The sequence below is a fragment of the Diabrotica virgifera genome, chromosome 6 (genome assembly GCF_917563875.1).
Source record: "Diabrotica virgifera virgifera chromosome 6, PGI_DIABVI_V3a".
In the NCBI taxonomy this organism is placed as follows: Eukaryota; Metazoa; Arthropoda; class Insecta; order Coleoptera; family Chrysomelidae; genus Diabrotica; species Diabrotica virgifera.
The window spans coordinates 235,111,740-235,134,770 of NC_065448.1; the positions used below are offsets into that span (position 1 = coordinate 235,111,740).

The 23,031-nt window shown below is 32.3% G+C and overlaps 2 protein-coding genes across 16 annotated transcripts in view; one reads left to right on the forward strand and one right to left on the reverse strand.

The window, feature by feature from the left end:
* LOC114335908 (protein unc-80 homolog) overlaps window positions 1–23,031 on the forward strand; it is a 180,207-nt gene that overhangs the window by 53,893 nt on the left and 103,283 nt on the right. For 8 of the 15 annotated variants that reach the window (XR_007699013.1, XM_050654754.1, XM_050654762.1 and 5 more), the window contains exons 12-15: window positions 3,080–3,258; window positions 3,306–3,538; window positions 5,453–5,574; window positions 13,314–13,346. Coding sequence is in view for 14 of the 15 variants with exons in the window: in XM_050654754.1 (XP_050510711.1) it covers window positions 3,080–3,258; window positions 3,306–3,538; window positions 5,453–5,574; window positions 13,314–13,346 (567 nt within the window). In the remaining variant the exon portion in view is untranslated. The remainder of the gene's footprint in view (window positions 1–3,079; window positions 3,259–3,305; window positions 3,539–5,452; window positions 5,575–13,313; window positions 13,347–23,031) is intronic. The other 7 variants (XM_050654756.1, XM_050654766.1, XM_050654755.1 and 4 more) reach the window with 5 other exon arrangements.
* LOC114335906 (transcription elongation factor SPT4-like) lies at window positions 15,529–21,940 on the reverse strand. The gene is made up of 4 exons (XM_028286190.2): window positions 21,748–21,940; window positions 21,584–21,690; window positions 21,180–21,235; window positions 15,529–15,839 (listed from the first exon to the last, which is right to left on the reverse strand). The coding sequence occupies exons 1-4, from the start codon at window positions 21,814–21,816 to the stop codon at window positions 15,721–15,723; spliced, it is 351 nt and encodes a 116-aa protein (XP_028141991.2). The 5' UTR covers window positions 21,817–21,940; the 3' UTR covers window positions 15,529–15,720.

Here is a 23,031-nt window from a genome sequence, read left to right on the forward strand (position 1 = left end):
TCTCCGCTGTTTCGAGCAATCTTTTTGTCCTCTCTGTGTCGGGTCGTGTTTCTGCCGCGTATGTATCATTATTGGTCTGATGACTGTTTTGTAAATTTTGCCTTTCATTTCTTTTCCGATATTTTTATTTCTCCATATTGTGTCGTTCAGGCAAAATGCGGCTCTGTTTGCTCTGTTCACTTGATCTTCCACTTATGTTTCGAGCCTTCCGTAGCTAGATAGTGTGATGCCTAAAGCCCGCTTGCTCATTCGGAGTTCAACTCAAGTTCAGCTCCATAACCGAGTTCAAGGCATGAAGTACGTTGTACGTGGTACGCACTTCATGTCTTGAACTCGTTAATGGCGCTGAACTTGAGTTGAACTCCGAATGAGCAAACGGGCCTAAGTATTTAAACTCCATCACTTGTTCTATTATCTGACCTTTCAGCTCCAATTTACATCTTATTGGATCTTCTGTTATAATCATGCATTTTGTCTTTTGTGAGGAAATTAACATGTTAAATTTTTTGGCGATTATGTTGAATTGGTGCAGCATTCGTTGTAAATCATCTTCACTTTGAGAGATTAGTATTGCATCGTCCGCATAGCAGATTATTTTAAGTTGTTTTTCTCCCATTTGGTATCCTTTTTTGGTTCTTACTTTTTTATTATTTCGTCCATGATCAGGTTGAACAATAAAGGACTCAAGGAATCCCCCTGTCTTATCCCATTGCCGGCTTCAGATGGGTCAGTTAATTAATCGTCCACATTTACTTTTATTGTGTTGTTCTGGTAGATGTTTTCGATCGTTTTAATTATTCCTAGAGGTACCTCTTTCGAGTATAACAAATGGATAACGTCCTTTAATGTGTCTCTGTCAAATGCTTTCTTAAAATCCACGAAACATAAATATGCGGGTTTGTTGTATTCCAACGATTTCTCTTGAACTTGTCTCATTATAAATATAGCGTCAGTGCATGACCTTCCCGACCTAAAACCTTTTTGTTCTTCTGCTAATGTTATAATTTCATTCAATTTGTTTGTTGTCACTTTGGTTGTTAATTTTGATGTGTTTAATAAGTTAATTCCTTTGTAATTCTCCGGGTCCGATTTGTCTCCTTTTTTGAAGAGAGGTATTAGGATGCTTGATCTCCATTCTTGTGGTATTCTGTTTTGTTATATAATATTTTGTATTAGTTTTAATAGTTGTTTAGTTAGATCTTGTCCTCCGTACTTAAGGAGTTATTTCGATATTCTGTCCTCTCCTAGATTTTCTATTTTTTAATTTTCTTAATGCTTCCTTTACCTCTCCCTCCTTGATGTTTATTTCTTCGTTTGTTGTAACTTCAGGTGTTGATGGTTCATTATCGTCGCCTTTAGCAAATAGAGATCAGAAGTAGCCTGACCATGTTTCCTTCTGAATGTGTTTCGCTTTTAATAATTCGTTCATCTCCTTTCTTTGCCCTCTGATCATTCTCCATATTTCTTTTTGTGTTCCGTAGAAGTCGTGTTCCATCTGTTTTGAGAAACTCTGCCTTTTTATTGCCCCCTTTTTATTTGCCTCACTAAAGTATTCGTTTCGTTTCTGACTCGTTTGTACTGGTTGTATGCCTGTTGTGTTTGTTTCGTTCTGTATTGTAAAAAGGCTTTCTTCTTTTCAGAACTCCATTTCAGTTGCTGTAATTTTGGACCGGTTTCGTTTGATTATTACCCAATTCTCTGTTCCATAGGTCATTACACTACGTACCAAGGTGATATGTATTCTCTTCTTTGTATTTCTGGTAATCTGTCTATCCCACAGTACCACGTTCATTTGTTTAATACATGTTCTTGTCTGTGCTCATCTGCTGATTATCTCTTGCTCGGTGGTTCCATTCTTTGAGAGTATGAATCCTAAGTACAGTAAAACCTGTGTTAACGGCCACCTGTCAAAACCGGCCACCTGAACTAGCAGGCCAGTTTCAAAGTTCCCCAAACCAAAATTTGTGGACTACAAAACCTGGTATTAGCGGCCACCTTTTTATATCGGCCAATAGTTCTGTCATTTTTAGTGACCGTTATTGGCAGGTTTTACTGTAGTTGAATTTTTCAGTGTCGTTAATTTCCCTATCATCGTCCATTTACAAGTTTCTCACTGGTTCTTGTTCTGTTGTTAAGTATTCGGTATTTTTTAGGTTTATTTCAAGTCCATTTTTTGTGTATTCCTCTTCTAATTTTCGGAGCATATAGGACAGATCTTCTTCATCTTGAGCCGTTACCACTTGGTCATCTGCAAAACTTAACCCGGGAGTAGTCGCGCTCACTTCTGTAACGTGAATAGTCGCGTGTTAGATTTCATCTTACAATACGAATTTACAACAAATTTTTATTTAATAGTATTTTTATTTACTTGTTATTATTAAAGCTAATTGGCTCTCCCCAAAGCCATAAATTCCACAAAAAGAAGAAGAAGAAAAAAAATACCTACGCATTACTACACCGTTCCTCGAGACACTTACGAAATTTTTTCAAAATTGCAAAATTTTTCATAAAGTTATCGCGAAAAAGGATAAAATGTGAGATTCTATCTAACGGCGCGACTACTCGCGGGTTAATGTGTACAAGAATTTGTCCCGAATTGGTATTCCCACCCCTTCACATTTCCATGGTTTTAATATTTGTTCCAGGAATATATTGAACAGTGTCGAAGATGTAGATTATCCCTACACTAAGCCTTTTGTGGTCTTAAATTCGTTGGAGTATTTATTGCCGGTTTTAACTCTTACCCTGTTGTTGTTGTAAAGGTTTTTATGCCTTCCATTAACCTCAGAGTCATTCTGAGTTCCTTCATCGTGATCCATAGTTGTTTTCTGGGAACCGTGTCATATGCCTTTTTTAAATCGATTTTTTTCCCAACGATATTAATACCTTTGAGTTCCACTCTAATCGTTTAAAATGCATACTCCATAACTGTTATACCTAAATAGTTTCAGTGACAAAATTTTTGCCGCGCCCATCTGCCAAATTTTTGTCTTCGTAGTCATGCAATGAAGGTTTACAGTTTTATGATCTTGTAGTCATTTTAATGGTACTAATTTTTAAATCTAGTTATTAATTTCAGATTAAGAGATATAAATGATGAATCAGTAGGTCAACAACAACCCAGAAAAAGAAGCAATTCATTGCCAATACCTAAAATTGAAGTATCTCTGTATCAAAGCAATGACTCTAGAAAGGGAGAAAATGGAAATAAGGACTTCATAGAAGTGCCAGAACCCAGAGATGTTTCCCTTCTTACAGGTCTCTATGGCACAAGAATTTTAGGTTTTTTTAAAACTAATAAATAGATGCTTTTCCAGAGTCTCCATTTTACAACCAATCAAAATCGGAGGAGTCTCTACACAAACGATCATCCAGCGAGAAAATAGGCAAGAAACGAAAGAAAATTTCAGACTTGAAAACTTTTGTAGAGACTAAACTTTTGTCGAAATCCGACAAAGCTCTGGAAAAAATTGGACAAGAGGAACAAAGACCTCTTGGAAAAAGTTCGGTGGGTTCAAGAAGAATGTTGAATGTCCTCGTATGTATATCTTTCTTCTATCTATCTTCTATTTCTTACCACTATATTTTCTGTTTTCGTGCTTCTTTCTTCTCATACGTTATAAGTAGGGGAAAGTCGCCTATGATGGCATACCTAATTTTAACTCAATTTTTTAAGTGTATTTAAAATTTTCTAAGCATTTTTGTGGTACCAAGTGATTCGAACTTAAGCTACATTTTAAGTTTTGTACAATATAATATTGATTTTGAACATTTTTTGCACGCTTTTAATTTTTTTTTGAATTAGCAAGTATGCCATCATCATAGGTGACACACGTTTCCTATGATGGCATACCCTTTATTTTAAAACAAAAGAACTTAATTTTTTATGTTTTATTACGAAAAATAACAACAAAAATTAAAAAATAAATTCGTAATGTTCTACTAACTTAACTAATAGGTCATTAAGCAAAAAAAAATTTATAAACACAATTCCCATAATATAAACTGTTTTACTTTTTTTCCACATCCGCACATTACGCATGACACCATGAAAAGCATGTCTGACACTGAATCCATGTTTCTTTTGATTTAGTTAGGGAGTACAGTTCATTACAATACAAACAATCGACATCAGGGTTGTCGTCTTTAAGATCATTCCAGATTTCCGCTTGTTCTTCTTCTTCTTAACTGCTATTTTTCCCACGAAAACTTTCTTCGTGACCCTTCTTGGCAGTTTTTTCTTTATTAAATTGCTTTTTCTTCTTACTTCTTTCTGAGCTCAAATCGGGTCTGGAGTAGAACTGAGCATAGATACCATTCTTCCCACGTTTTCGCTTTTTTTCATTTTCTAGTTTACAAGAGGTTTACAATTTTACAATACTGGTCCTTAACTTTTGTACAAATGAAGGTCCACGCACATTAGCTTTTGGCATTTTAATTTCAGATTTCAAAGATATTTCATCATGACTATTTTTGGAGTGAATATTGGATGCTTATAAACGATTTTCTTCTCGACTTTCTATGCTGGACTGGATTCTAAATTTTAATTTTGTGTAATATTGCTACGGAACTTGCCGAAAAATGTATAATTTTCCTACTTTCACAAAAAGCATCAGAGCACCATAAACTTCATATGAAACTACAAACCGACTATCTAGCATACACTAATACATCAGTTTTCAGAATAAGTGGACTGCGTTCCAAAATACACTCAGTATGCCATCATAGGTGACTTTCCCCTAGTGTTGCATGAAGAGAAACAGTTCTGATCAAATATTTTTTTTCTTGTAAGATTAAAATTTCTGACTGACAAAAAGAACCGTATTATACTGTATATTATGTAACGATAAATCTTTTAATTTTTCGCAACCTAATTATTAGTTTTTTGACTTTTGGATAGCAAAATGTACTAAATTCTGATTTGTTTTTAACATATTAAACAGTTTATATACTTATTCAGAGCGTAGGCGCAAAATTTCGGTCAACTGCTTTTTAAAGCCCATTCATTTTTTTTCGAATGCTGGGAAAACTAATAAGCATTTTTGAAAAATTTAAACGCAGAATGACAGATTACATTATTACCGAGGGCCGAAAGTCCCTGAAAACTTCTATAGTGTTTATTTTAACAAGTTACAGGGGTAATTACAAAAAAAAAACAGAACATTTTAGTGTGATTTTTAATTTCAAATATCTCATTCAAAAGAAACTTTTTGTTTATTCTAAGGAACTTCAACCCTCGGTAATGATATAATCATTCATTCTGTGTTTAAATTTTTCAAATATACTTATCAGTTTTCTCATGATTCGAAAAAAAAAATGAATACACTTAAAAATCATTGGTCCGAAATTTTGCGTCTACGCTTTTAAACCTGCTGGAGTTATCAAAAGTGTTTCTCCTCGGTGTAGAAGATCTATTATTAAAAAAACAGTATCTGTATATTTAATATTATAGCAAGAATATCATAGAAGCTTGGATACAGGCGATGAACACCTGTCACGCACCCAGACGTCCATGTCAAGAATGTTCGAGCCTCCCACTAACTTGGTCAAAGGAAAAAGTATGCCAAGTCTTAGGTGAGTAACATTCTTCATAATTATATATTATTTTATGGGACTACTACTACTATTACTGTGAATTACCAATTTAAATAAAAATTAAAAAAATAATAAGAGTCAAATTAGAGAGGGACAACTGACAGTAAGTTGCCATCTAACAGTCCTCATGTGGAGAAAATCCACCTGTTTAGCAATCCACGTGATGGGGGATCATGCTAAAACATAACAAATTTTATACCATTTAAATGGTTTATACCCTGCGGTATTTCTTTGGTGGATCAGCTTGTAACACCAGTTCTAAACACTGATGATGATATTGATGATAAATTTTATACCTTTTATAAAGGATTTCTCATTAATTTTTTGTGATTGATGGTATACAGCCAGCTGCAGGAAAATTATTTCCTTGTGGATAATCTTTAACACGTTACAAATGTTGAAATGTTAAGAAGAATAAATAAACAAGAAGTTGAAAGGCCAAAAAAATAGGTAAATAAAACTAAGCCAGACCAAATCCAAAATCTCGGACATATACTGTACCTATGGAAAGAAGACTATCTTGACTATCTCAGCAATTTAAGAAAATGGTAGATATTATTACAACTAGAAGAACTATTAAAAAAATTATTCGAAAATTATAGTAGGCATGCTGATGGCACTTAAAAAAAATATAACTGACTGATTGACTGACCATAATGGTCGAAGTCTTAAAAAATACTTTTACCGTTGAACGATAACTTGAATATATTTCTCAATCAAAGCTTTTACAATATCTCATTTGATATAACCATCTGTATCATAAAACTCTTAATTTTTGTCGTTTTTAATGTTGCTTTTGTGTCTTTATGTAGCATTTTTTAACCTCGATAATAAATGTACCCACTTATTAATGTTTTGTTGTATGTACAGCAAGTATAGAAGTTCATATATTCTGGACGATCAAAAAAATTATGTGACTTTTAAATTATTATCAGCAATAGTACCTACTGCCAGATATATAGGAGAATATGTACTTGCTCACCAATTGTGTTGTTAAATATTTGTCTCCACAAGACCGTGAAAGGGAAGACAATGTCTATATTAAATTATTGTTTCAAATCCTGCAAACATGTTTATCGCCTAATGTTAACACGTGAATTGAGACAACCCCAAAGGAAAAACAATTAACGGATTAAGGCCCGGAGAACGAGCAGGCCCCTCTATGAATCCTCCACGTCGATTTGGAAAATTCGTATTAAAAAAATGTCTATCCAGTCGATAATAATGCGGAAGCGCCCTAGCTTGTTGAAACCGGCAACCTACCACTATTATCGATGTGCGATGGAATACCGGCAAAGCTATAAAACGCCGTTGATATTAAGACATAAGAGGATTCAAACCCGAGTACTGATCTTTTAAGGGTTTCTTCTCTAAACATATTAGTTGTTATTGAAGAAAAATCTGCAAATTGACTTTATCGTGACAACCAGTGGCAAAAGGATCGAAAATAAAAACAACACTAGAACAAAATGTATATGTATTGATGTGATCTTGATTATTGATATGAGATAATATTCTTATATGTCATTTAATTTAATCAATGCATTAATAATAATCTAATTAATTTACCAGATCACATATCAATATGTTTTCAATCTCAGGGCTTTTTATAAAATTAATTACTTACTTACGTGGCTTCTAAGTATTTCTCAATGGTTCCTAATCGGGATAGGAAAGAAAAGAGTAAAATAATAACACATATGGGTTACAATTGTAATCAAAATATTGTTTATTTTATTTAAATGGCAATCACTGCTTAAACTTTGCTATATCTTATTATTCTTAAACATAAAATTTACACATGGGAATCTTATTTCCTTTTGGTTTCCAATTGAAAGTTTTTATTAACATTTAACTATTATGATTTATTAGCAACAATTCTATTTAAGTTTGATGAAGCTTTTCTGATATTATTGATTATGTTTCTTCAATTTTAAATGTGGTATTTAATACGAAAAACCCATACATTCATGTCCAAACAAATGAGACTGACCTTTTTCTGGTGAACTGAGAATGTCTTCACACAAGACCCGTTTCCTGCTATCCTTGGCTGCAATCAAAACCTCGTCCTGGCTTCCAGTAATGTTCTCCTTTGAAACTAGCTCGTATAGCTCTCGTTTCCTGCTTCTGTCGTGATGCTGTGTTCTACCTTTTTCGAAACTGCAATCAGCTACCGGGAACTCTTGGCTCAAGGAGGTTCTTTTACTCTCAACCTGGCCTACCTCTCGTTCCACGATAGATACTCCACACTCACGGAACTACAGCGGCTTTCTCACTCTCCGTACACTACCGTCTACTACTGGACTTCACTTCTCGACAGCTCAAAACATTCTGATCTCTATTTTCAGTCATTCACCTACTTTCTAAATATCCCTTCCAGATTCACAAATCAACCTTCCACCACCAACTCTCATTCGCAGTATTCCTCAAAACCAATTTTTCTTTCTAAATATGCTTAATGGATTTCCAAAAAAATTAGTTAATTCCCATTCTAAAATTACTTTCTACTATTTACAAAATTTAATGACCTATTATCTACTTCAACTGAGTCTTATTTAGCATAGGCTAATGATCGAACCTTCCGCGAACAACGATAATGACCTATTATCGATTTCACTTGAGTCTTATTTAGCATAGGCTAATGATCGAACCTTCCGCGAACAACGATAATGGTACGCGCCATTCACTTTGTTTATTCTAAGCGCATTGTCCCGAGTTTCGTATGCTTCTTCTAATCACTTCTTAAAATTAAATATAACAATTTGTTGTATACAGGTTGTTCTAAATTTATATGCCCGTGGTTGAGAAAATTGAAAATATTTTATATTAAATTGAATTTTGTTTATAATTATCAAAATTTAATTTTCATATCAAATAGAAATATAACAAATCCCCGCCTTGTATTCGATAAAATTTATCTGCATTTTTAAATAAATTTTCTCGAGGCAAAACCAACTCCCTGTATATTTCCTTACTTTAATCTACGTCTTATACCCCTTCTTCTTGTATTACTCTAATTAGTCCCACCTGTAGAGTAATTGTTTCCTTATTTTCAGTGTCCTCATCCTGTGTTAGAGTGTCGGCTATTATGTTGTCTTTCCCTTTTTCCCATATCAATCTTCTGTCTTTTCCCTCAGATTTTTCACATACTTTTACCGTGCATTCTGCATCCTCGTTTTCATATGCCTCCTCTTCAAATGCCACTGTTTCGATCACATCTTTTTCGCTTTCATTTGTTAGCTTTATTTCTTCTTCTCCTGAGCTCATCTCTTCTTTTGAGGAATCCCAGTTGTCTTTTGCTTTTGATACTCTCAATTTTTCTTCTTCTGGGCTCAACTCTTCTTTTGAGGAGCCACAGGTTTCATTTTCTTTTGTCTTTTTCTGACTTTTTCTCCCTTTTCTTCTTTGTCCTTGCTTCGTTGCCAAATTCATTTCCACTGTTTGTTCTTTACCTGATTCGTCCGTATTTTGTTTCTTCTGTTCCTTGTCCTGTTCTTCTTCTTTTTCTTCTGTTAGATTCATCGTATTATTTTTCAAATCTATCACTACATGTTTTTCTGCCAATTCGTCAACTCCTACTATCATGTCATGTGACATGTTTGGCATTATTACACATTGTAGTGCATACATCTTCTTACCCAGTCGTACCATTACTCGTATGCCTTCATTTATAGTTGCCAATGTCCGTTTGTTTGCGCCCACTAAATTTACCCTAGGTATTTTGTAAATTAAATTTGTTAAGTTAACTTCTTCTATTAGTTTTCTGTTGACCAATGTTATTTCAGATCCAGTGTCTATCATAATTTTAATTAGTTTCTCGTTGATAAATCCATCCACAAATTTTAAATTAACTCCTTTTTTCTTTTCGTTGTTTCCTGCCAATTTAATAAACTCCTTGGGTTGACAAAAGATTCCTGTTTGATTTTTGGTTTTTAGTGAGCGCCGTCGTGAAAAGACGCCGGTTGCTCATCGTTGTTTATATTTTCGTCATAATGTCTCTCTCCGTCATATTCATCTGTCTGGGTATTATTTACTTCTCTTCTATTTTCTCTTGGTCTGTCGGATCTGTTTCGGTTTTCTCGATATCCCTGTTCATTTTGTCTACCATTATTTCTGTTTTCTTGATTTGAGCGTGTGATGTTTCTACTCTGGTATTCTCGATTTCTGTCCTCATTCCATTGCCTATTTCTTTGTTCATAATTTCCTCTTCCGTTGTCTCTATTTTCGTTTTCCCTTCTGGGATTAAAATCTCGTCTTGTATAGTCCCTCCTATTTTGGTTTCTATCTCTGTAATCCTGTGTTTCTCGGGGCCTGTAATCTTCTCGCGACCTTCTTGATTTTCTTTCTCTTAAACGTGATTCTCTTATTTGTAGGAATTGGCATAAACTATCTATGTCTTTGTAGTTTTGCAATGTGATATGGTCTTCCAGCGTTTCTTCGAAATGTCTTGCAATCAGTTCGACTAATTGTTCCGATGAGTAATTATATTGTAAATGTTTTGCGTTATAGTAAATTTGTAATGCACATGTCCTTTCTGATATACCCATCCTATCATTGTATTTCCCATTTTGCAATTCCTTGTTAATTTCCAATTGTTGGACTTTTCCCCAGAAATAATTCAAAAATTTTTGTTCAAATTGTTGCCAACTGTCAAATTCTTCTTCTTTGCAATCGAACCATAGGCTTGCTTCATATTTGAGATGGTTTCTGATAGTTTCTTTTGCTGTTTCGAAATTTCCGATGTGCTGTATTTTCTTTTTCAGGCTATTTATGAACGGCACTGGGTGTAATCTTCTTACATCCCCGCCAAACCTTATCTTCACGTCATCTGTGCTATGTATAACCATTTCTCTTCTTTCTCCGACATTTTGTTGAATATTGATTTCCGCAATCTTTCTTTCCACTTCTTCTCTGTCTGCTTTAATGGCGTTTTCAAACTTGTTTTCCAAATTTTCTATTTCCTTTTTCTGGCAATTCGTTAACTCCTTCATTTTATTTTGAATTTTCATTTCTTGTTCTTGCATGTGATCTTTAATTTTCACTTCATACTTTTCTATGCGTTCCTCCATTTTCGTGTTGTTCTCTTCTATTGCTTGTTTCATTTTTTGTTGTGTTTCATCCATTTTTTGATCCAATTTTTGTTGTGTTTCATCCATTTTTTGTTGTGTTTCATCCATTTTTTGATCCACTTTATCCATTTTCTTTGATGTTTCTTCCTGATTTTTATCCTTCGTCCTTTTTGCTTCATCCATTGCTTGTTTTGTTTCTCTTTGATTGTCATCCAGTTTTTGTTGTGTTTCATCCATTTTCTGTTCTATTCTTTGTGACTGGAGTTGCATCATTTGTAATAGTTTATCTATTCCTGATAATTCTTGCTGTTCTGATGCCATGATTGTCTTGTTTAAAATATCTTCTTGGTCTGAATTATTCTCTTGATTTGAATGTTCTTTTTGTTTTTTGTTGTCTTTGCTTTGGCTTCTTGTCACAGACATTTGTTTTCAAGAAGTACTGTCCCCGCCAAATATGAAATTTTACTAGTATGTTACCAAGACGACTTTTTCTCACCCAAATATTATAAATTGTCAATAAATATATCAAATGTAAATATCGTAAAATTAAAATATTAAATCAGTTATGTAAAATTTGTACCTAAAGAGATCTAAAATTTTATGTTATCAAATGTAAGTATCTCACTTTTTACCACAGGCATATAAATTTTCAAATACCGGCTTTACTCTTTCTATCCTTCAAATTTGCCACTAGAAATACTTTTCAATGCCCTCCACGTTGGACGACAGTTGATGTGATCTTGATTATTGATATGAGATAATATTCTTATATGTCATTTAATTTAATCAATGCATTAATAATAATCTAATTAATTTACCAGATCACATATCAATATGTTTTCAATCTCAGGGCTTTTTATAAAATTAATTACTTACTTACGTGGCTTCTAAGTATTTCTCAATGGTTCCTAATCGGGATAGGAAAGAAAAGAGTAAAATAATAACACATATGGGTTACAATTGTAATCAAAATATTGTTTATTTTATTTAAATGGCAATCACTGCTTAAACTTTGCTATATCTTATTATTCTTAAACATAAAATTTACACATGGGAATCTTATTTCCTTTTGGTTTCCAATTGAAAGTTTTTATTAACATTTAACTATTATGATTTATTAGCAACAATTCTATTTAAGTTTGATGAAGCTTTTCTGATATTATTGATTATGTTTCTTCAATTTTAAATGTGGTATTTAATACGAAAAACCCATACATTCATGTCCAAACAAATGAGACTGACCTTTTTCTGGTGAACTGAGAATGTCTTCACACAAGACCCGTTTCCTGCTATCCTTGGCTGCAATCAAAACCTCGTCCTGGCTTCCAGTAATGTTCTCCTTTGAAACTAGCTCGTATAGCTCTCGTTTCCTGCTTCTGTCGTGATGCTGTGTTCTACCTTTTTCGAAACTGCAATCAGCTACCGGGAACTCTTGGCTCAAGGAGGTTCTTTTACTCTCAACCTGGCCTACCTCTCGTTCCACGATAGATACTCCACACTCACGGAACTACAGCGGCTTTCTCACTCTCCGTACACTACCGTCTACTACTGGACTTCACTTCTCGACAGCTCAAAACATTCTGATCTCTATTTTCAGTCATTCACCTACTTTCTAAATATCCCTTCCAGATTCACAAATCAACCTTCCACCACCAACTCTCATTCGCAGTATTCCTCAAAACCAATTTTTCTTTCTAAATATGCTTAATGGATTTCCAAAAAAATTAGTTAATTCCCATTCTAAAATTACTTTCTACTATTTACAAAATTTAATGACCTATTATCTACTTCAACTGAGTCTTATTTAGCATAGGCTAATGATCGAACCTTCCGCGAACAACGATAATGACCTATTATCGATTTCACTTGAGTCTTATTTAGCATAGGCTAATGATCGAACCTTCCGCGAACAACGATAATGGTACGCGCCATTCACTTTGTTTATTCTAAGCGCATTGTCCCGAGTTTCGTATGCTTCTTCTAATCACTTCTTAAAATTAAATATAACAATTTGTTGTATACAGGTTGTTCTAAATTTATATGCCCGTGGTTGAGAAAATTGAAAATATTTTATATTAAATTGAATTTTGTTTATAATTATCAAAATTTAATTTTCATATCAAATAGAAATATAACAGTATCTATATCTTATTTCCATCAACACGAAGTGTTGATGGAAACAAGAGTTTTGGTTTGTTTTTGTTTTCCAAGTTTACAGAAAATACAAACAAGCGACTAAAAAGCGAAATACCGGTTAAAAAGATATAGGTAACTAAACCATAAGGCAAAAGGAGAGAGGAAGACTTGGAACCATGTAATAGCAAAACAACTCGACAAACACGGAGTAAGATACATCCAAATGAATAATTTGGATAGATCTGGTTGTTTATTTTTGTACTTCAAAGATATCTCAAGTATCATTTGCATTTATGGCTTAAGTAAGCTAACAAATTACACATATTGTAAACAGATTTGAAAAACTTTTGATTTGTCTCCAACTAGAGATGTTCACATTTGCCTATAGATACAAAAAAATGAGTTAATTCTGTTAATATTGCTTAATGAAAATGCAGTCTTCCCTTTCTACGGCAATCCTTTATATGTGCCTCTTTGTCTCTCTGAATGTTCTTATCATTCTGTCTTTCTTAGCTGTATTTTAGATGAACTTAATCAACCGGGAGGGTAAGTATGATGGACTTTCTGTGGACATTATATTAGACAATTGACAAAAATACACACATAAAAAGAAATTTAAATAGTTTTGTGATTAAATTGGGAATAAATATCATAAACAATTCTTGCTTTGCCAATTCTCTATGTTTAATTTCTAGATATTCTGCTATTATTACTTTAGAGTTAATGTGTACATATTAAGGGCGTACGCCCAAAATTTCGGCTTCAATGCTTTTTAAATGCCTTAATTTTTTTCGACTCCTGACAAAACTAATAAATATTTTTTAAAAATTTAAAAGCAGAACTAAAGAATACATTATTACCTACTAACGACCGAAAATCCCTTAGTATATACAGTTAGTCCTTTAGCTTAATGTTTCTTTTGAATAAGAAATTTGAAATTAAAAATCACTTAATGTTCTTGTTTTTTCACCCTTGTAACTTATTAACATAAATATTATAGAAGTTTTGAGGGACTTTCGGCCCTCGGTAATAACGTAATCTTTCATTCTGCGTTTAAAATTTTCAAAAATTGGTATTACAGTAATCCCTCTTCAACCGCGGGGGTTACGTTCCGAAGAGAAAGGTGCGGTTGGTGAAACCGTGGTTGGCGAGGGATCCACGATCCAAAGAAGAATATGACATATATTCCCAATTTGGATACGTATATTAGTACATAGAAAGAAATATGGTGAAATTTCATATCTGTGAATTAGTAATATCATGTTCTGAAGCTATTTTCTTGTGGCATGTTTGCCATTAACTATTTTTAATGGGAAATAAGCCACAATTTTTCTAAAAAAATTATTTTATAAATTTCGACGTCCAAATCGGATGTCGTTGTCAAAATACAAAAAATATTAATATTAAACAAAAATGTTGTTGCTTAATAAAAAATTCTTCTAATAATTTATTTAATCTGACTCATTTATATCGGCAATTCAGACATATATTATACATTTTAAAGTAGAAGACTTTAAAATGATATTGCCAATATTTATGAGTTGCGTTCCTATTATCATATCAACAAAAATAAAGACGCTGAGATCAGCGTCTACATTCGCCGGTATTTTAAACCTTCCGAACTATAACTATAAACTAATTGCCGTAGTATTACTACTAAGAACAAGCGCCAGTGGCGTATCATGAGTAATTTAAGGCGGCTGGTCACTATATAAAAATAATAAAACATTCTCATAGATTCAACAGATATCGCAAACGCGGTTGATGAGTCCGCGGATAACGAGGGCTTACTGTAGTTTTCTCAGGAATCGAAAAAAATGAATACATTTAAAAATCATTGGAGCCGAATCTTTGCGCCTACCCCCTTAAAGACTTTTTTGCCTACATTTTTAGTTGTTCTTAAAGAGTATAAGATAATATGAGATATATAAGAGATAAAAATCAGAGTTACATGATTACAGTCCCTCTGACTTATTTCTATAGGTTCTTTAAGTTGTTCATCCATTCTGACTTCAATTTTGTTGTTTTGGTAGTTTTTATGATATATAAGAGAACAACTTCTCTATATTATGTAGTAGATGAATTAGATACATCTTTGAATGTTACTCTGCCAAATGCTTTCTTCAGTCAATCAGACACAGATATGCTGGTCTATTATACTCTTTTGATTTTTTTTGTTCATCTTCAAACCCTTTTGTTCATCTGCTAAATGTGCCCTCTGATTCATTACTTGTAAAATTTTAGTTGTAAGTCTTAGGGTAGTATTTAATAAGTTTATACATCTGAGGGCTGTTTTTTTATCTCCTTTTGTCAAACAGTAGCATTCAGTAGGTACAGTAGAATGGTAGTTCCCTAGTTCCTCATTCTTTCAGTATTTTATTGTATTCTATAATTTTGTGAATTAAGGTTGTAATTTTGTTCTGTCATTTCTGCTTCATAATATTTCAAAATGTTTGGTATTCTATCTTTACCTGCAACTTGTGTTTTTCACAATTCCTGTGTGTTTCCACTTCTAGCATCATTTTTGCTCTGCCTCTGCATACAGCTTTTTTAGATAGTCAATCCATGATTTCTTTTCTACGTGTGTTTGATTCTATTAATTCCTTTACCTCCGTTCTTTGCCCTTTTATAAAGACTATATTTCCTTTTACAGACCAAAAATATTATGTTCCATTTCTTTCGAAACAATGTTTTATTTGTTTCCAAATTATTAATTCAAAAGACAATATAATTGATATAATGGTTATATTAAAATAGATTACATACACAATGTTTATGTAATAAAATATAAAATGAAGATCATCACCAATTTTAAACTTAAAACTACATCACTTGTAAATACATCAGATACGGATATAATCATTTTTTTTCTTAATTTTGTATTTGCTGGAACTGCATTCTAAAGTAATTACTATGTCCCTTATCTTTGACTTGTATCTCTACTCTTATAATTAATGCCTCTACTTTTCAAATCCTTTATTATACTCTTGGGTAAGGTACCAGACACAGAAATGGCATAAACACCTCGGCTTAAGCGACCTACAAACCATTTATAATTAGAATAAGATACTGTTAAATGCTCCAATATATCGTCGCCTCAAAGCAACAGTAGGATATGTAAAAAAATTACCTTTGTGATATCCATGTCAAATAATTCGAAATAAACCCTTCTGTTGAGTGTAACACTAAGATAAATAAAAAGTGAAATACTTTTTTCATAATATTACATATCCTTGTGTAGCTTAATTCCTTTTAGCCCAAATTCTATTAGTGAAGTCAATGAGAGCAAGAACAGGTTATTACCTCCGAATTCTATCCTACTGCATGGATTTTAATGAAATTTTAGGAATAGCCTGAAAATATCTCCTTATTCAAGTCTACCCTATGCCGATGTGTGCTTTTGTCTTGGGGGCGGTTCCCACCCCTTCTCGGGGGTGGAAAATTTTTTGCTTAAATAACCACGGAAGTTGCTAGAGAACCTAATACTAAGCAAAAACTGTTCTATAATTTTTTTTCGAAAACTCAAAACTTTTTGAGTTCTTCCTGGTTGAAAATTGGCCATTTTCATTGAAACATAACAACACCTTTTTAAACGGTTTTTTGCGAATACCTTAAAAACAATGCATCTCACTAAAAAAATTATACAGCGTGTCTACTTAAGTTGGAAACATATGGGAAACTTTTTTGTTATTCATTTTACGAAAAAAAGTTATTCTTTATAAAAAGTTCTGCATGCTTTAAAACCTAAGATTCAATCATCAGATATTAAATTTTGTCAATATTATACGAGGTATGTCAAAAAATATGAACGTCGTTCAAGAGTAAAGTACCTTTATTTCTCTCAATATCGAAAATTCTTATTATGAAAAGTTGTTTGGAAATAAAAACTAAGATCAAATATGCAATTACATGCTTCTAATTGGAAAAAAATATTTTCCAAATTTTTCTCAAATTTATTGATACTAACCTCGTTTTTAATTATTACACATACGATAACTCTTTTATTATTACTTTTACGAAAAAAAGGTATTCCTTATAAAAAGCTCTGTATGTCCTAAGACCGAAGATGCAACCATCAGATATCACATTTTATTAATTTTATACGAGGTATGTCAAAAAATATGAATTTCACCCAAGAGTAAAGTACAGTGGAACCTCGATAACTCGGATTAATCGGGACCGCGGTCGATCCGGGTTATCGAAAATCCGGGTTAGCCAGAGAATATGGTAAAAATTAATAAAATACGCAATACTTACAGATAAACTCCGTTATAATTGAAACAACATGAAATATATATGCACAGTACACATCTAAATTACTAAAAACACGCAAAGACAAACCTAAGCAAACGGAAGCGAGCAATACAAGACTGTACTCCACACAATACAGTCACAATCGGAACGATATTATGTTATTTAAGAACAGTGGAGACTAAGTCCATTGTTTATAAAATAATTTTTTAAATAGTCTTTTAGTCTTTTTTAAACCGTGCTAAGACAGTTTGAAATGAATAAAGAAATACTACAGGTGCCTGTTGTTTCCGATAATCCGAGACAATGAACGTCACTTTGCTGCCGTGTACCATGAGGCATTTTTACTATCCTATAGTTCAAATTACACAAATACACATCTCTCAAATATTATATTACATACATTTTTATTGTTGAAATGTTTGTCTTATGAAAATCGGTCCGGGTTAGCCGGACTTCCGGGTTATCGGGGGCCGACTTACCGGGGTTCCACTGTACCTTTATTTTTCACAATATTGAAAACGGTTATTAAAAAAGTTGTTTAGAATTAAAAACTATGTTTCAATATGCAATTACATCCTTCTAATTGAAATATTGTGAAATATAAAGGTACTATAATCTTGAGCGAATTTCATATTTTTTGACACACCTCGTATAAAATTAATAAAAGTTGATATATCATGGTTGTGTCTTAGGTTTTAGACCATGCAAAGCTTTTTATGAAGAATAACTTTTTTTCGTAAAATGAATAATAAACGAGTTATCATATATTTGTAATAATTATAAACGATGTTGGGTATCCATAAATTTGAGAAAATTTTTGTTTTCAATTAGAAGCATGTAATTGCATATTTGATCTTAGTTTTTAATTCCAAACAACTTTTTATCATAAGAATTTTCGATATTGAGAGAAATAAAGGTACTTTACCCTTGACCGAAATTCATATTTTTTATCTCATTATCATTTTCGAGTTACATGGAGAAATAGGAAGATTTTTAAGAAAATTTAAAAATGCGCTCAATAATTTGATCTTATTTTTTTCAAAAACCATTCATTTTAAACCCGCCCAACTTTTTGAACATAAAATGAACACTATAGTAAAATGTATCGTAGAAGGAAAACGATGCATTTAAATTCTTGTGGATGAGGGGTTAAATATACTTCTCATCTTTTTCTTAAAATACGTTAGTCATCAAATTTTTTACAGTTTATCTCGCATAGTTTGAATGTAATCGACATTTAATATTGCTTATTTTAAAGGTCTTTTCAAGCACAACAAAAGTTATTGGTAGCATTATACACCTAAAATCGACCGTTTCTCTGTTATTTCAAGTTAAATACACTGATTTGAGCATGCACCAAGAAAACAAGTTTTTTCACTTACCATATCTCTTTTTGTGTTATAACTAGAAGATTCATAAAGGAAAGAATCTCTTTGTTATTTTATAAGCTACAAAAATGTTTTATATGGTTTTTTTAGTTAGATGCATAGTTTTTAAGGTATTCGCAAAAAACCGTTTGAAAAGGTGTTATGTTTAAATGAAAATGGAAAATTTTCAACCAATAATAACTCAAAAAGTTTTGAGTTTTCGAAAAAAAATTATAGAACAGTTTTTGCTTAGTATTAGGTTCTCTAGCAACTTCCGTAGTTATTTAAGCAAAAAATTTTCCACCCCCGAGAAGGGGTGGGAATCGCCCCAAAGACAAAAGCACACATCGGCATAGGGTAGACTTTGTTTCTTGAGCTATTCCCTACTTACTGTGAAAATATCACGTAAATCGATATAGTAGGATGGAATTCGGAGCCACACACCCTCATTAACTGCCCTATATAATGCAACACTAAGACAACATACATATCATACAGTTATATTTTGTCGTTTACCCATTTTGGTCACAAATATTAATGCAACATTAAGTTATCTTACGCACATATCCTACTGTTGCCATGTAGTTATTGCTGAGTTGCGATTATGTCTTTGTTTATATTATCCAGCTTGCGGTCACAATTTTATCTTCAGTAATCTTAAACAATAGTTATATTACATTGATGTTAAAAGGTGTATGTTAAGAGTAAAAATAAATAATTCAGCCAATTTAAATTGTAAAAATTATAGGTATCTAGAAGAAGTCAGTATTTAGTGTATTTAGCGAACAAAAATAATACTGAATCTGAGTTATCTGGAATTTATCAAGCACAGGAAGAAGGTAAGTTAAATTCATGATAAATTCCTCTTTAGAAATTTCGGGCTGATTTAAGAAAATGCAATAAGTTTTTACTTTCACAATTTTCAGCATCCACAACTGATTCTGATGATTTTTTTATTTTATTTTGTTTATTATCTTGTCAAATTTTTAAATTTTTTAAAAACAAGTATGTTCATCTATAACAGTAGGACAACTAACTTTTTTTCCAATTATTTTTCACTTTTTTATGAATTAATATAAATTGTTGTGACACATGTAAAGTTAGGCACTCAAACAAAATTCCATGTAAATCCATTCAAATACATATAAAAAGTTATTAATTACTGAAGTTTTGTAAAATTTTCAATTGCGTTTTTCTCGAAACTACATTACATTATTTTACATATCCTACTGTTGCTTTGAGGCGACGATATGAAGTTTACAAATAAAAGGTATATATCGAGTACAGTTATTTGTTAAATCTTGCCCAAATCCCTTTGCTCTGAGAGCATCTGAAAAATGCTATTATAGTGATAGAAAAAGTGGAAAAACTTCGACAAGAACTCGAATCTGATGTTTAAAAAAGTATGTAGTTTTGAACTTACTTCATCAAAAAAAGGGGAGGCTATCCAGCAAATTTACATTACAGGATGTGCTAGCTAGCCTCCTATTTTTTGACAAAGTAAGTCTATGTTATAATCTTTTAACCCTTTTAGCTGCGCTTTCTGCTCCTGTGCCGGCAGAAATAATTTCGTTTGAATACTTACGTGCTATGGATGTGCTTATGCGTCCATGGCACTGATCTATATACTTCATCTAGTTAACTTACCATTGCACGTCATCCGCGTCATAGCCTGTGACGTCACATGATACCAACACGAAATATTTAGGTGGTAGGTGTGTTCTTTTTTAGAATCATTTTGCCTAGTACACTGGAATTACAGCCACTAGACATATTTTATTATATACGCGTAGAAATAATATTTGAAGATTTCTATTAATGTTAACCTAAAGAAATACACAATAATATGTTTCATTTAATTTGTATAAATGGATTAAAAAACGTTTTTATGAAGCACATTTGCTCGGATCACACTGTAACTGTAATCGAACGAAGGTGACATTTTAGAATAAATTGGTAACATTTATTTGACAGTTGCGGTGATGACACTTTATATTTGTTTATATTCTTTACTATAAGTATTTGTTTTATTATATTATTATTTACTTTAACATAAGATTATAACTTAATAATTCTTGTTCTCTATTTCTAATGTTTTTATTTATTTACATTGAATATTAATTTGTTTTGTTGTATAATCCACGTTTACAATAATTATGTGATCTATTTGATGTAAAATGGATTCAGGATTTTTTTATACTTTGGCAACAACTGTGTCAACTTAGATCTCTGGCGTGGTTTAAGAACCAACTGAGGGAGTATTTAATGTAATATGTTATTGTGATATGTTTATTTGTTAGGAACCAACTGAGGGAGTATTTATGTAATTTTTGTATTTTATATATTTTAAGTATTTTATGTAGGTAATATATGTTATTGTGATATATTTACTTGTTAGTAGGTTAGTGTTAAAAATGTCTATATATCTTTATATTGTAAAAAGGAGATTTTCCGTTAAATAAATAAAAAAAAAATGACGTGCAACAGTAAGTAAATTAGACGGACTGTAGTCATATATGGACACATCACTGGAGCTGAAAGGGTTAATAAACATCAGCTACACGTACTTGTCAAAGTTTTTCCACTTTTTCTATCACTACAATAATATTTTTGCCTTATTTGAGATGCCCTGAGAATGAAAGTACTTAGGCAAGATTTAATAAATAACTGTGCTCAATATCTGTCTCTTATTTGTAAAATTTATTTATATTAAAAACATTAGTGCAAACTTAATATTGTACAGTGTTTAAATACTCACTAATTCTTTGCCATTTAGCCACCCAGCTATCATCTGGACACATTACAGAGATCATTCTAAAAAAATAGAGGATAATGAATTGGGAATCAATTTTGATAACTATGTTATATGTTACCTGCTTTAACTCATAACAGCATTAATATTAAGTAAAAAAGTTGTTCATCATACTTTTCAGAAGTAGAGCTATTTTTGGTTAACACCTTGGCTACGTTACGAGACAAATAGTCCTTGTATGACACTAATGGCTGGCTGTGTCCACTGACTCGTAACACACTGAGGCAAAGGTTCACTACGGGACATATATGCCTCGTAACGCACTCAACGTAAGTTTACAAATATATCTCTAAACGCAGCCAACGTGTTAATGACTATATCTTCATATAAAATTTCTCTGATCAACTTACCCATCAAAATTATTGCTAGTACAATCATAAACATTATCGTGGCTGTTTTTCATTCTCAAGAATTCTTCACAGTTTTCGCATCCCTCCTTTTCGAATTGGTCAAAACTCTACAAACACAAAAATATGGTGTAATAGAAGTAAAGAAAAGATGATCCAAAACTTACTTTTATAAGAGAGCATACTAAACAAGCTCTTAGACCTCTCAGGTCTCTTGGTATGGATTCTAAACTCATTTTAAATCTTCGCTTAAAAAATTATCTGTAAAATTTGTTCAAATTTAAAGAAACATGAATATTTTCAATATTTTGACAAGATTTTCACAGTAGCATAACCTCACATTTTGACGAAATCGATTTTAGTCAACTTGTCTGAAGTTAGTCACTTGTACGAAATAATTGGCCAAACCATAGGCGGGTAGATATTTAATTAATTAAAAAAAAAAATATATCGAAAAATATTTTTAATAACTTATAATTATGTTTTAATTAGTGTTTCTCAGTTATTAAAAATCTGTTGGTTCGTCCAGAGACTAAAAATAATAATTATTACAACTGCTTACAAGTTTTCTTACATTTCCTCATACCAGGGAGAGACAGGGGAAATGGTGGCTCCCTAAAGCTTTATCTAAAATGTGTTTGTAATTATTTGCACCAAATTAAGGAGTAAATGAAAGATGGCATTTTGTACTTTCATCTTTATTCGAAAATATGGAAAATATTCTGCGGGTTCAGATTCTTTAAGATTTAATCATGGGCTTCTTGTCTTGAAATTCCATAGAAAAGTTTCGAGAGATGTATAACATGCCCCGATGCAGTGGCGGCCCGTGAGGTAGTGCCATAGAGCCATGGCACTACCTTGCTAACTATGCAGAAACATATTTTTTATCTTAAAAACATTTTAATGCCTGTTTATTTTTTTTGTGAATATTTCCCTTTATTTTTATAAATTATATCAAATCTGGCAACTGTGTAGCGCAATGCAAATCTACCGACTCTGGCCACCCACAGCTGACCGGATAAAGGATGAAAATCATAAAAATCCCAGTGCCGAACGGCATAGTGGCTCGTGAGAAAAGAGAAAGATTGTATGAGCATCCTGTGTAAGTGACAGAGAGAGAGAGAGAGAGAGCGGTATTGCACTTTTAACATACGTTTAAATTGGAGTCTCCGTGCCAGGCTCGAAATCTCGAAAAGGAAGTTAGTGGATCTTAAGATACAAATGTTTTAGATCTACATATTTCTAGTTTCTTTACGCGTTCGCTTGACGCTATTGTGTTTATTGTCTACTACTGTATTGTATATTTGTGTTTATACTCTACTATATTTTTTAATTTGTAATTATTAGTTAGTGCGTTGTGATCGTGGGTGTCGTAGGTATAAAAATAATATTTTGATTATTTTCTACGTTTAATTTATTTATTGACAATGAATCAAATTAGTATATTAAAA